General features: G+C 37.9%; 1 protein-coding gene across 4 annotated transcripts in view; it reads right to left on the bottom strand.

Moving 5' to 3' along the window:
• The window catches only part of LTBP1 (latent transforming growth factor beta binding protein 1), a 257405-nt gene that overhangs the window by 76466 nt on the left and 165869 nt on the right, over positions 1–15070 (bottom strand). For all 4 annotated transcript variants that reach the window (XM_072140841.1, XM_072140839.1, XM_072140838.1 and 1 more), the window contains 3 exons: positions 14124–14392; positions 3881–3983; positions 1710–1781 (listed from right to left, as the gene is read on the bottom strand). In XM_072140841.1, the coding sequence (XP_071996942.1) occupies positions 1710–1781; positions 3881–3983; positions 14124–14392 (444 nt within the window). The remainder of the gene's footprint in view (positions 1–1709; positions 1782–3880; positions 3984–14123; positions 14393–15070) is intronic.

The raw sequence follows: 15070 nt of genomic DNA on the forward strand, positions 1-15070 counted from the left end.
AGCCAAGAATCAGACCTCCTTATCCCATCCTGGACATATTTGCATATTTCCCAGAATCCCCAAGTAGAGCATCATTGGCCGCAAGGCAGCCTTAATTGGCAAAGTGGAGATTCCTTACTTCCTAACACTAGTCAAAAGCCTCCAACTCAGCTAAACCGGTTCGCTACATTAACTGAAGAGCTGCAAACACATTAAAACAGCACTGACTTCAGTTGGAAGTCTGTTATAGTTTGGCATATACCGTATTTTTCAGACTATAAGACGCTTCTTACAATAGGACGCACCTCAGATTTAGGCTTCCAAAAAAAGGAAAATTATATTTTATACCAATTAAAATATCCCTGTTGGTAGCGCTAAAGCACAGCACACACAGACATACATTTACACAGACAGCTCTGCATCATCCATCCATATACACACTCAGCTCTGCATCATCCATCCACATACACACTCAGCTCTGCATCATCCATCCACATGCACACTCATCACTGCATCATCCATCCACATACACACTCATCACTGCATCATCCATCCACATATACACTCAGCTCTGCATCATCCATCCACATACACACTCAGCTCAGCTATACACACAGAACCCCCCCCCCCCCACACACACACACACACACACACATACACACACACACACACACACACACACACACACACACACAAACAAACACACACACAAACACACATACTTTCCCCATTCCTCTTTTTCTTACCCTGTTCCAGTGCAGCATGGCAGTATCAGACCTGTGGTGATGTAAGAAGCATGTGATCAGTCACATGATTCTGACATCACCGCAGGTCCTGTACCTGTAGGGGATCGGGGAGAGGGGAGAGTAGTACAGAGGCTCTCCTCTCTGGGAGATTGGGTGAAGCTCAAAATCAGGGCATCACCCGATCTCCATTACAGCGGTCAGGAGGGTCTGGCAGTGCTGGATCCTCCTGACCTCCAGTCTATAAGATGCAGGGACTTTTTAGCAAGATTTTTTCTTGCTAAAAAGTGCGTCTTATAGTCCAGAAAATACATTACATCAGTATATATTCGTTTCACGTTTATCGTGCATTGTCATTAGGCATCTTATAATACGTCATGCTAGATGTTAAGGGTTCTGCCTTACACGGTAGCTAAGAGGCAATGTTTTCCTAATCCCATCCTGGAAACATATCTGCATTTTTTTCCATATTGAACATCAATGGCTGTAAGTTTCCACACACCTCAAAGCCTTATTTGGCAAAGTCTCCATAAGGAGGGCTCCTACTTTTAACACAGGAGCTGTTTGTGTTTTGAGCACTAGAGGGAGTTATATACCAATTTCCAGGACAATTGGAGCAACATCGGTTCGGACTGAGTACATTGGGACCTAACTGAAACACTCCAGCACAGCATATATTGGATGATTTGCTTCTCTTTAATCATTACATATGGTATGCATGCCAAATTTCATTGACTGCTATACAGTACTTTTTCTATTGTTCTGCTCCATTAAATTCGGAATAATTTTATAACGATGGCAATATACAAAATCTAAATCATTATTAAGAAATCTACTGATCTATGGGTCTAATAAAAATACTTCAGACAAAAAAAAAACAACAATACAATCTTTAGAATACAGAAAATAAAAGCTCGTTTTGTGAGTAAAATTCATTCATCTCATACATCACTGTATTCCAATAATAAAATTGTTTTCATAACTTACCCATGCAAAATGTAGCATTTATCCGCTTATAACCTTGAGGACACTCCAGGTAGTGTGAATTTGATGAGTGAGCTGCAAAGAAAATACACTTTTGTCAAGAAGACCCCCAGTAAATGACATTTTTTATTTCTAACATTTGGTGTGAGCAGTGCATAATGTCTATTTCTCCAACTTTATTTAGTGAAAAGTTGTTCTTAAATTAAATCACAAGTAAAACATATTTTAATAGACCTGGATAACCAAAAAAATTGCGAAAAAAATATGTGGTGACAAAATGGAAAGTAAACGGTAACAAAAATTATCACACGCAATGCACAAGCCAGTGAGAATAAGCCCATAAGCATCATCGAAACTTTGAAACCAAGTTTTATCCCGAATTGCTTAGGGTCACTGACCTGGATGATCAAAAGAGCGCACCCACCAGTGGAGTATCAGCTTTCAGCAGGGGGAACTTGTTTATGAACCCCCGTCTATTTTGAAAACTTTGGAAGGTTTATATGAACTCTAGTCTGATATATATATAAAGACTTATCTTTCTCAACCAACATGTGTCACTTACATACTGGATGAAGTTTCCAAAAATAGTGTGCGCTCTACAATAGCTTCAACTCGCTTTTTACAATGTGTCATTTCTAGCTCCTAACATACATACATACAGAAAATCCCTCTCTTCATCTTTCAGAATGACAAATTAGGAAATTCCAGATGAATAACATATAATTTACTATAAATTATTCACTTAAGGAGAATCCTCCTAGTTACTCTAGTGCACAGACACCTGCACAGTCTGGTGGTTTTGTACAGTAACTTTTTTTTATTATAAGCTAGCTTGGATAAATTTTCCAGTAAACCATAAGACTTTCAGAGACACTTAAGCATGTTCTGATGCCAAGTCCTCTGATTCTAGAAGACATGTACCCTGTGGAGACTTGCACCGCTGGCAGATTATAGCTAAGCACTAGCTGTGTCCTGACTGGAAACTTAGAAAATGGGAACCTGCAGGGAATGTGCAAAAATAACAAATGCTGTGCTGGGATACATAATTGTATTATTTTCTCTTGACTTGCATTGGAAATGTGAAATAAGTTTGGAGAGTGAGCTGTGAAGGTGCGTCCCAGACACACATTGGACATGATTCACTGCGAGAGGGGAAAGTTGCACTTTAATGTCAAATTGTTAATCCTGAACATGATTCATTTCTTTTGCCCAGAGTGAAAATATTCATGATGAGTCAGATCCTCTGGGTTCTACAGTATGAAATGAATCAGCATCAGTCAACATCACATCTTCTCACTTTCATGATTCAGTAACATTTCATAGTTGAATACTAATCTTCTTTAGAATAATTGAGATCTAAGCAGGAAACCGTTTTTTTTTAAATAAAGTGATAAAACTTTATGTACATATTATAATTATTCTACATAGTAAGTGGGGCAAATAAACATCATCTTGCACAGATTTTCCTATGCAGGATCTGAGAACAGACAGTGAGTTCTGAACTAGCTATCCCTGCCTTCTTTTTCTCGCCTATCCTAAATGGTAGGGGACAACTAGTTGGCTTTCCCTTCCTGGGCCAAAATCCAAAACAGAGAGGCAAAGACATGGCAGTACAAATTGATATGTCACCAGAACCAGGTCAGAACCAAGATCACAAATGCAGGAAAAAAAAACCCAAGGCAAAAGGATAGTCTGAATACAGGCTTCCTAAGTAATAATAATATAGCAGGCAAGCAACCTAGGATAGGCAGACCTCTTATGCCAGTGTTCACACAAACAAAAAACAGAATGAAACAAACTGACATATCAGGACATCATCAGCTGTACCTTTATGGACAGAGGGTGACATATGCACAAATGTAACATGATGCAATAAAAAAAAAAATGCTTGAGTAGCACAGCGGTATAAGGGTTATAACCAATTACCAATCAGCTTCTTGAAATAACTGGAAGACCTTGTGTCATTACCAAGCATAGCACTGTACACTGTATAGTTGATGTGCTTGAAATTGCAGTTCAAACTTTTAAATGTGGATAGGTAATCAATAAAAAAAAATTATATAAAAAAGAACATAAAATTCATCCCCAAAACTCTATTCAGTATGAACCCAAAAATTGCAAAATGTATTATTTGGATGCAGCCTAAATATCCACGTATTCTATATTATACTTACTAGCTTTCTTTGGGCATTTCGTGCATTTGCCTAGGCCCCAGGAGGTGCCAACTGTTCCACAACAATCTTCTTGCTTTGAAAGTCCTGGGAGTGGCTTTCCACACTGCAAAGTTAAATAAAAATCTTTAAAGTCACAGTTGTTTCTTGGGGGTTAAATAAGGAAAGCTATACAAAATATTAAGAATAGCATACTGCTAACTTTTTATAGTAGACTAATATGTTTATACAATGTGGCTAAAAAGGCTGAGATGTGAATAAATTACACTATGTTCTAATTTGTGGATATGAATTGCTGACCTGAGCAGGAGAGGTGCATGAACGGCTACAGAGATGGGGATTGGTGTATAAGAGGTGCATTAATGGTTAGGGGTATGTAGTAGTTAGTACATTTATTTTTTATATATAAATATATTTTGTATATTCAGTATTAATCAATTGGGATACTTTAAGAAGACTGATGTTTTATGTTTCTGAACATTGATAACTATACAATTGTATACACTGCACATGGGTTTATGCATTATGGAACTCTGTATAGCAGTGATGGCTAACCGATGACATGCGTGCCAGAGGTGCCACGCTAAGATGTTTTGGCTGATAGGCAGCTAACTGACATCAACTATCTTTTGTGCACAGTACCCTTCACTAAAGGGGCAAGATAGCTGCTGTTCGCGAGTGCAATTTCTCCACTTTTTGATGCTGATACTGTCTGATTGCTGCTTTGGCTTCAATATCTGACAGCGTCAGCATCCAGAGAAGGGGCAACTCTCTTGTTGAGAGTACAGCACAAATGGTGGCCATCTTTCCTCCATTAGAGAAGGCGGATAGCTCTGGAAGTGAAGCCGTGTTCTACAGTCTCCCTGCCAAGTCCACCAGAGAACTGCCGCAAAGCCCTTAGTAAATGTGCCCCAATATGTCCTGGTTTGAAATTGGAAAAAAAAAGTTGTGGCTCATTTGTTTTACGGAATACTGGCTGCTATACAAGTTTAAGCCCTACTTGATTTCTGCATTTTACAATAACATTGCATTAGAGAAATTCTAACATACTTGTAATGTGTCTCCAATGGAAAGCCACAATCAAGGATGAAAGGTACATAAGGCATAAACCAACAATGATAAGCAAGCATTAATAATGTACAACAACCAAAAAAAGAAAATATATGACCAGGTAGTAGACACCAAAATGACCGCTATGATAATTTGTTAATATATTTTCAGGAAAGCCTATAGAATACTTCTACAAGACACTAGTGCTTTAGCAATGGGTTTTTGGGGCATGTATGTATTAAGAGCCAGTACCGGGAATAGGGGAGGGTAAGTACCTGCCTAGGGCTCTACCATGTCAACCAAATTGCAGTGAAATTTGTGTAATGTAAGCACAATTAATTATTCTAAAAAATAAGGAAATAGCGAACATCTGTAACTATATATAGTAAGAATGAGGAGAATATCTGTATTTTTTCTACCTATGGTTATCAGTGACACATTGTTTATTCTATTTAATGGCTTCGGGAGGTGGTGGCACTTTTTCTATCCGGCATAGGGTACCACAATGCCTTCTTCCTACTCTGTAGGTCTCCTGTGCACGGTGCACAGAATAAGCATCTCTGAGTATAATCAGCTTCTGTGCAAATCTCTGCGGCCGCCTGATCCACAGGAGAGCTTTTAATTACTTTCCTCATTCTATTTTCAGTACCTCAGAGAACATTCCAGAGAATTCATTTTTGTGGCGCATGGAGGCCTGAGGTAACTGAACAATGAGCTTGTGCAGCTGGGTATCATTGTGCCAAGCAGACTGTAAACAGGAAATAAATCACATATTGTACAATTTCATGAAAGGTTCCAAAACCAATACCAAATCCACATTTTAGTCGTGTAGCACACGACATTCCTACAATATTTTAGAAGCTGTAATAGTGTGAATGACAATTGCCTGGAAGCCTAACCAGTCTGGAGAATAGTAATCATAACAATGATGGTGTAACATGTATGTAGTCCTGTTGCACTGTAAATAGAAACCTTAAAATGGTATTCTTATTTGGAGATTCACAAATAATTTAATTCATCTGACATATTCAAACATTTCTTCAATTGCATTTTATTAAGAAATATGTACCCATATGAAGATAATTTCCCATAAATGTATCATTGTTGTCTTGTAGAAATGAAATAGCTGTCCTTGGATATGACCACCCTGCAGTGGTGGACACACATGCACTATTGAAGTGTCCGACCACATGGATTCAGTGTTCATTACCACTGGATGTCTGTTGGACATGCAGTAACTCCAGGCCATTTCATATGCAGAAACAATTTGTGCAATAACTCCAGCAATGGTTGTCATATCCAAAGACAGTTACCTTGTTTCTAATAGATAATTTCCTATAAATGTATCCATATTATCTTCACACTGGTACATTTTTTTATATTAACATTCAATTGAAGACATGTTTATTTTTGGAACATGAATTAAAGTAAATGTGACTGACTACTTTAAAGGGGTATTCCAGGAATCAGCATAATTCATATACAAGTGGGCACTCAAAATATAAGCTAATGTGTAATTAGTTGTTATTTAAAATTTTGCTCCCCTTAGCAGAAAATTCTGGTGACATAGACTGTAATGAAGAATTAAAATGCTACTGGCCCTTTAATCAGTCCGTTAATTTCCTCCGCGCGGTCCGTCGCAGAACAGAAGATGGCCGCTGGTCACATGTTCACATCACATGTCCTGCAGCTGCCTGGGCAGGTCATGTGATCACCACTACGTTTGGCTGTAGTCGGTTGGTTGCAGTGCATCCAGTATGGCCAGTGTTGTGGTGATGGCAGTTACACATCATTACTATGGTAACAGCGCAAGAAAACCTGTTACATCATCACTGTTAGCAGAGCATAAGAGGGAGGAGGAGTTACTGAGAACTAAAGGATCATGGAACTTGTAGTTTCCAGTAGCGGCCATCTTAGTGATAACTCCACCTACTTTAGAGAGGCCATAAATTTTGTAAATCATAAAATCATATTATTTTAGCTCCGTTTTGTGACTAATGACATTGAGTATTGTTGTATTCATTTATTTATATCATCAAGGGTTTTTGTGTCAGACGATCATATTCCCGGAATACCCCTTTAAGCTCAAATGAAGAATTCAGGGGGAAGCCATTTTAAAGAGTACATATATTGGAACATAAATTCAGCCTACAGCACGATCCACATAATGGTTTAGGCACAGAGAAGGTTTAGGCACAACTTCCGGTGCATCCCTTCCTTGTTTTCTCTCATGGTGATGTCGAGCATTGGGTAAAGCAGAACTCGGTAACATAGTAAAATGTATTTTTAAAAATTAATAAAATATTAATAAAAATAAATAAAATATTTTCTCTAAAATGACATATCACTGAGAAACAGAAACATGATCACGTCATGATTAATTCCTCTCAGAATGCTATTTTTACACGTGCAGAAATCTGGTGTTCTTACTGTAAAAGGGTTCTGCAGGAAATTTGAGATTTAATAATGAAAGTATGTTGGCAAGTTTAATTAATTTCTATTGTAAAAAAACAGTATGTTCTAGTCAGGACTGTTGCTCACGGATCACGGACTACAGTTTAAGAGGATTTGGGGAAAAAAAGAGGCCAAACTTCTGCAAATCAGCAATGATAAACATTCTAGTATTTTAAAGGTGTTAATTCTGATATTTTCAAGGGTAAAAGTCTGGCCTGCTCAGGAGGAAAGTGGACAATGTGAGCGTCCTCTGTCAAGTTTATGTTATTTTAAATTGGAAATTGTAGTTTCGTTCAATGAGTAAGATGCCTGTTTCTACATTTTATCAGTAGATGGCTTTGAAGTAATATTATGAAATCGAGATCCAATGTTTAGGAATCTGAGTCAATGACTATAAGGTTCTTTCACCGTTTTATCATTACACACCTGGTGATGCACATCTGAGATGGGTCAGGAATCCAAAACAAAGCCAGCTTTCATTGCCAGCATGATCTCTACCAGATTAGCATCTCCTTGATCTCTGACTTAACATGTAATGTGTAATTAAAACAAAATGTTAATAGCGGTAAGAAAAAAGTAAAATAGCCCACACAAAAATCATTGGAGCGCATGGTCATATTACAATATATTATTATTGTTAACCAAGCGTATGGTATGAAACATATTAAAATTCCTTCAGTCTATAGATAGTATGATTACCCATCTCAATATACATTCCCTCTTGAATGATATGGCTAAGGTATGAAATCCCAATGGATTGAGAGGTAGCCTGATCTTTCTTTTCATTTGTATTAAGACTCACTGGTCATAAAAAAAACAATACAATTACGAGGCATACTAAAGCTGGAATGATTGTGCATAAAAATAAATCAAATATGGATCCATACACTTTTCTTGCTAAGCGTGTATATAGTGTTACTTTGGTTCTTTGGGAACTTTTAAGAGATTTGATATTAAGAAATTTGTATATACATTGAAAACCCTTTCTTTTTTCCCCGAAGTATGGAAGCTGTGAATTTCTTTTACTTATTTTAATCAACCTAATTTAAAATTATTTATATTTTTAGATTATATTAAGATTTTGATTCCTATTGGACATTTACTCAATTACACCAGTGCAACATCAATTTTGATGTTTAAATGTACCTGTCATCAAGATATCACATTCTCACAGAGTGACAGGTTACCATAGCTTTTTAATGCTTATTCCCACTTTGCTTTTATAATTAACCTTACTGGCTCCACTCACAAAAGGTAAAAGTATACTTGGCTCCCTGCCAGCAAACTGGATCAACTCAAGTCTTTTGAAAAGCTGCAAGTCCCTTTGTCATCATCATTATCTCCCCAACAGGTAACAGTGATTTATCGGTATCGTGATTTACTTGTAGCACGAGATAATGAAGAGATAATGCTGATGACACAGAGACTAGAAACTTTGCAACAGACTTCCTGACAACTCAATCCAGTTTGCTGTTCGGGAACCGGGTAGTACTTTATCTTCTTTTAAAAGTGGGTGGAACCAGTCATGTTAAATATAAAATGCTAATTTGGAATTAGAATTTAAAAGGTGTGATTTAAACCCTGTCATTAGCTGAAAATGTTAAATCCTGATGACAGGTTCACTATAACAGCCATCCAAGGCAACCAGGTAAAAGACCAGAAAAGAAGATCTTAAAATCTCATGATTAGGGGTTATCTCCAAACATTAACGAAAGATTAACATTTTTGGTCTGAAACCTGAAATTTTACTAATAAAATTATAGAAATATAGTGTCATTACAGTCCATTGTTAGGAATAATCATGTTCATGTAATGTCTTGTCAGGGTGCTGCACAGATCTTCCTGACAAGATAGGTCCAGTTCACACCTCTATTATTATCTTCCATCAATAAAACGCTAATAAGGTAAGCCTGATGGATCTTTTAAGACGTTCATTGACTTCAATGAACTTTCAATGGTTTCCATTATCATCCATTGGCACAACTACTGTTAGTGGTTCTACTATATATACGGGAAAATTTAATAGAAGCTCCAGCACAATTTTTTCTGTCTCAAATAATGGAAGCCTAACGGAAGTGGTGCAATAGGACACTGATGACAGCCATTTCATTGCCATTCAAATCAATGGCCATTTTTATGGATCCAGCTGTTTCGGTGGTTGAGGGTAATGTAATGTGGGCCTTAGAGTTGTGAACTGTGATAATAAATCAATCCTATATTTCCACTTGGTTACTAAAATCCATATTGTGTCAGTAATTACAACAATACAACAAGATGAAGATAATAGGTGTGAATATGCCCATTGTGGTACAAAAATATCACATTCCCTTTAGTCTCAGAATAGAAGTCTGAATGATTTAGATTTTCTGAAGGCAGCTGTCAAAGACAAAGATTTGTATTGGCTCATACATGAAATTCTTCTCAGCGCGGCTAAAACCAAACCATATTTCTTATATTAGAGTAACTATATGTGCAATTTAACTTGTATTGGTATTTGATACATCTTTAATCCTATAATATTTCATGGTATTGATCTTATCCAAGATCTTTAGGGGGATAAAGCATTAGCACGGTAAATGGATCCGTGCTGGTTCTTGACGGTATATTTATTTTTAAACTATATGAAGCCAAACCATGAGTCTTTAAGTCTTTCCAGTCTGCATTACTAGGTGCTGGGTGGGTATTTTTTGTTTTATGGACTGATGCCTGCATATTATGGTAACAGAGGGAATGTGTGAAACATGTTCCACTCCTGATTTTGTTTTACATTTTTCTAACAGTGTGGAAGTTTAGAATTTGATGGTTCATTTGTGAGTGATGCCAAATATTTAAGATGGATGTTTTTTAACCTCCTTCAGTGACAAGAAAACTTCAGAAACAGATTTTTGTCACGAGAAGTACATCGGACCAGGTAGTATTTTTATCTTAAGCTGTAACTTATTTGAGAAAATAAACTGGGCAAGACTTAGGCCTCTTTCACACTTGCGTCACAGATCCCTTCAGAGTCTAATCAGGATGTGATTAGGGTTTGGTCAGTGAAAAACTGACATTTTGCTTCAGAGTTCAATCAGTTTTCAGTCAGTTTGTTCAGTGTCTCAGTTTCTCATGCATGTGTTTTCAATGCATTTTCAATGCGTTTTTCACGCGCTAATAATGCATGTGAAAAAGACTCAGGATTGAGGTCTATGTTTTCAATGGCAATGACGTATCCTTAAAAACAATGTGTTTATTTTGCATCTCCAAAGGCTTATATGGCACGTTTTTCAGTGTGTGCATGTGAAAAAAGAGGCAAGTATGAAAAAACCCATTGATTACAGTGGGTCAGAGTGCAATGCAAGTACTGCGCATCAAAAGCATGCACAGAAAACGCACGTGAAAAACCCAAGTGTGAAAGAGGCCTTAGACTGTGTTCACATCTTGTCTGCAATTATATGTTGGTTGAGACATTCAGAGCGTACCCTAGCTGCTCATACGTGTCCATAGACAAATGCTGGCAGTTTCAACTGCCCCCCCCCCCCCTTCTCCTGGAACTCAGCACATGCTGCTGGCAGGGAGCCAGGTAATGTTAAAAAACTATTAATAACCACTGGAATTGGTGACCCCTTCAAGATCAACTAAGCCGAGTACAGCAACTCTTATTGATGGGCTAAGATTCTGGCCTGGGTCACCAAAACCCAAAGGATCTTAATATCCAAACTAATGAATTTAGCGCTAGTTTGTGTGGCTCGTAAATGGGGCAACAAAGATCCACCCTCTAAAAAATCATGGCATAATCTCACCCTGAGAGTGAGCCAGTCTGAGAAAATGTATTCTGTTAAGAATGAACAGTTTTGGGAAAACATCTGGTCAGTCTGGCGTAGATATTGATGTTTTTGGGGTTTTTTTGTTGTTTTTTCTTTCGCCTGCTGGGGGGGGGGGAGCTGGGAGGGGCTAGGGGTTTGGGGGGGGGGTTTGGTTTCCATATAATAATGAAGTATGAAGTGTTAAATTAACTCAAGGATGACTTTGTACTAATGTTAGGAGGACAAAATATGTACGATTGAAGAAATGTTAATCCACACTTAAATGCATTTATTAGTCCGTATATCCTATTTTTGTATTTTTGTATAATGTGTAGTATTTAATAAAGTTTATAAAAAATAAAAAAAATAAATAACCACTGGAATTATTCAGATGCATGACAAAGGTATTTTTGAAATTAACATGCCAGAGGCTATTGGAACCTGCTGTCATGTATAAATGGCCTGATGGCAGGTTCCCTTTAAATGCTCTTTTCTGTTCTAGATAAAGTGTTCAGCGGAAACCAGTAGAAGCTATCGGAAATGGAAACCACTATATGGTATTCATTAAGCATATACTGTGAGTGTTTCCTCAGTGATATAGCTTTACATGTACATGTATGGAGACACCCTGATGATCTGTTGTAAGAAAAATTAATTCTCTTGACGTATCCTTAAAACAGACGGCAAAAACTACCCTTTCAGAAATGAAGAAAAAAGCTAGTAATTTTGTACACTCTAGTACACTTTGGTCAGACTTTTTGTGGTTTTGCGTGGCTGTGACAGATATTTGTGACGATTGTGTCGCATCCGATTTTGGTGCAGCTGCGGTGGCTTTCACTTGGCAAAAAATGGGGGGGGGGCGTGCCGTTGGAAGCCGTCAACATGATTCGGACTGAGCGCGGTATTTAACTTTTAAATTGTCTCACAAGATCAAGCACTTACATGCACCACAAAGAAGGTGAACTTCGGCGGACTTGCGCGGCAGAGTGCATGATGGTCGGACAATGCACTTTCTGTGAACTCCTCCGGACGGGTAAGTAAATGTGCCCCATTGAGTTTCAAAAATATGCATATGAGTCTTAGGCAGTGTTACAGTATCTGAGCCCCCACCAGGTTCCGCCGTTTTAATTACTTACTGCCCTGACATTACTGGCTCTCTAGCAGCAGAGGGGAGGGAATAATTAAAAGACGGCAGAGCCCAGTGGGGGCTCAGATGCTGTAACACTCAGCCCCTCCGCTTTATATGCTTATTTTTAAAACTCATTAGAGGTTTATATTTCTCAAATATTTGGATCAATGAAGCTATGCTTAATGTATTTCCTGCTAAAAAAGTCAACTATTCTCAGCTCTACAGTATATACTGCCTGCACAGTGGTCAGCAGATTTAATGTTAGAGGTTCCCTTTAAAAAAATAATGCAGCTTTTAAAGGATGTCTCTGGAACGCTCCTTGATGAAAAAGCACAAAGGGCATATTATTTCCTAAGAAACTTGATTTACCAATGAGAAAAACTGATGACAATGGCAACAATCATCTGTAAATTCTAATTTTACCCTTGTGGCGATCATGCAGCACTCCATGAAACACACAACCGTGTCAATATCATGGGAGATTTATCACAGTTTCTACAATATAAAACTTGGCTTAACAACTTAGAACATTGTACTACATTGACTTCAGTCTCTACATGTGCCAATGATCTATATAACTACTCCTCGCATATTATGGGTCAAGGAAGATTACATAGATACCCTACAAAGAATATATTGTATGGATCAATATACGGATCAACAAATCTTACTTACAGAAAATAAGATAAAAAGGCTGTTACTATTGGGTTAGGTCCCATTAGTATCATGGATGGCAATAATTTGTTAATAACATCTTAATGGAGTCAAAAACATCTTAATGGAGTCAGATGGTCACCAGGGTATGGAGCACTATCTGTGTGCAGGTTAATGTAGTAGCAGAGACTCATTATTGTCACATTTAGTGTCTTGCAGTGCATTACATATAATCATACTTTATTTGGCACAGTTGAGTGTAGGAATCCTTTCAATCATAAGCAAAGGTCAAGTGCATTCATGAACTTCTTGCTCCACCTACTGCTGAATGACAGTTTCCTCTCTATGCATATGGAGAAACTGTCAATCGGATGAGTGAGGTTCAGGGGGGTAGACTAAGCAACTAGGTCAAACTGGACTTAATAATGTGTGACACAGAGCTTGAATATTGGTCTCTGTTACTAGATTTGGTTGCTGCCATATAAAAAAGCATAAACCTGGTGACAAATTTCCTTTAGGGGTATGGTGGTTCTGACTCAACATATGTATTAGGGGACAACCTTTTTCATAAGAAATGAAGAATGAGCTGACTTTCAGCAAGGAAAAGCTTCTGTGTCCTTAATTATCGTCATCTATAAATTGTAGACATCCTCTAACTGTGGAGCCTTTGCCACATATCACAATGCCTTTATAAAAATTCAACGTTTTTAGATATATTAGATATTTCTGTTGATAATTGGGTCTGATCTGGGCTGTGCATGGTACAGATTGGTGGAGAACTTATGGCATGCACACCATAGGTGGCACTCAGAGCCAGTGTTTTACTGTGTAGTTCAGGTCGCTGCCCTACTTTATACTATGGAACCCACTGGTAAGAAGTACTGTGTCCTAAATGTTTCTCTTGACTTGCTAAATATATTTTGTGTGCAGAAAGTTTCTGGGTTGAACACTACAAAAACACTACAGACCTCAATTTTTTTTTTCAAGAGAAATTAGAAAAAGCTCAATAGTGCATTAACTATCCAATTCTAATTGGAAGTCTATCATGGAAAACATATATATTGTATACATGGTAAATACGCAAAATGTATGTTATAAACAAGAATACATTTATATTATATTATACTCCTAGAACCCATCATTGTGATTTCAAATTGATCTCATAGAAAAAAGTTACCTGGGTATTAGTGGTTTCTTGAAAGCATCGTCCAAGTTGGGATTTTGCAGAAACTGGATACACCTGTGATACAGTTTGCTGATGGGGATATACAGCATGAGGTAACTGATGCTTCTGGACACCATGGTAAGACACATGTGCTTGGCCTATCTGACTGTCTTTTCTCTGAGTGGATGAAGAACTTTCAACTCTGGACACTTGGTGGAACTGAACAGACGCCTCTGGTGGGTGTTTCACATGGATATTAACCATATTTGGTGGGTAATTCACTACAATGAAAAACAGTAGATCAGTGCCTCATGATTATTGTAATATTATCCAGAAACCATCACATCAAACAGATTACACAATACAGCTGTACATGTACCTGGAAAATCTGTTTAGGTCCTAAATGTAGTATTCATATCCTATGGCCAAAAGCACCACTTCCACTACTAGTGGATAATTAAAGGGAACCTGTCACCAGGGACCTCATTTTCACTAAAGACAGGTTACAGAAGCCCATCACACCTACAATGCAAATATGCCTTTCTGCTTTTTCTTAGCATTTGCATTACAATATACAATCACCGGCCACTTTATTAGGTACACCATGCTAGTAACGGTTGGACCCCCTTTTGCCTTCAAAACTGCCTCAATTCTTCGTGGCATAGATTCAACAAGGTGCTGGAAGCATTCCTCAGAGATTTTGGTCCATATTGACATGATGGCATCACACAGTTGCCGCAGATTTGTCGGCTGCACATCCGTAATGCGAATCTCCCGTTCCACCACATCCCAAAGATGCTCTATTGGATTGAGATCTGGTGACTGTGGAGGCCATTTGAGTATAGTTAACTCATTGTCATGTTCAAGAAACCAGTCTGAGATGATTCCAGCTTTATGACATGGCGCATTATCCTGCTGAAAGTAGCCATCAGATGTTAGGTACATTGTGGTCATAAAGG

This window comes from Engystomops pustulosus, chromosome 3 (genome assembly GCF_040894005.1).
Source record: "Engystomops pustulosus chromosome 3, aEngPut4.maternal, whole genome shotgun sequence".
NCBI classification, from domain to species: Eukaryota; Metazoa; Chordata; class Amphibia; order Anura; family Leptodactylidae; genus Engystomops; species Engystomops pustulosus.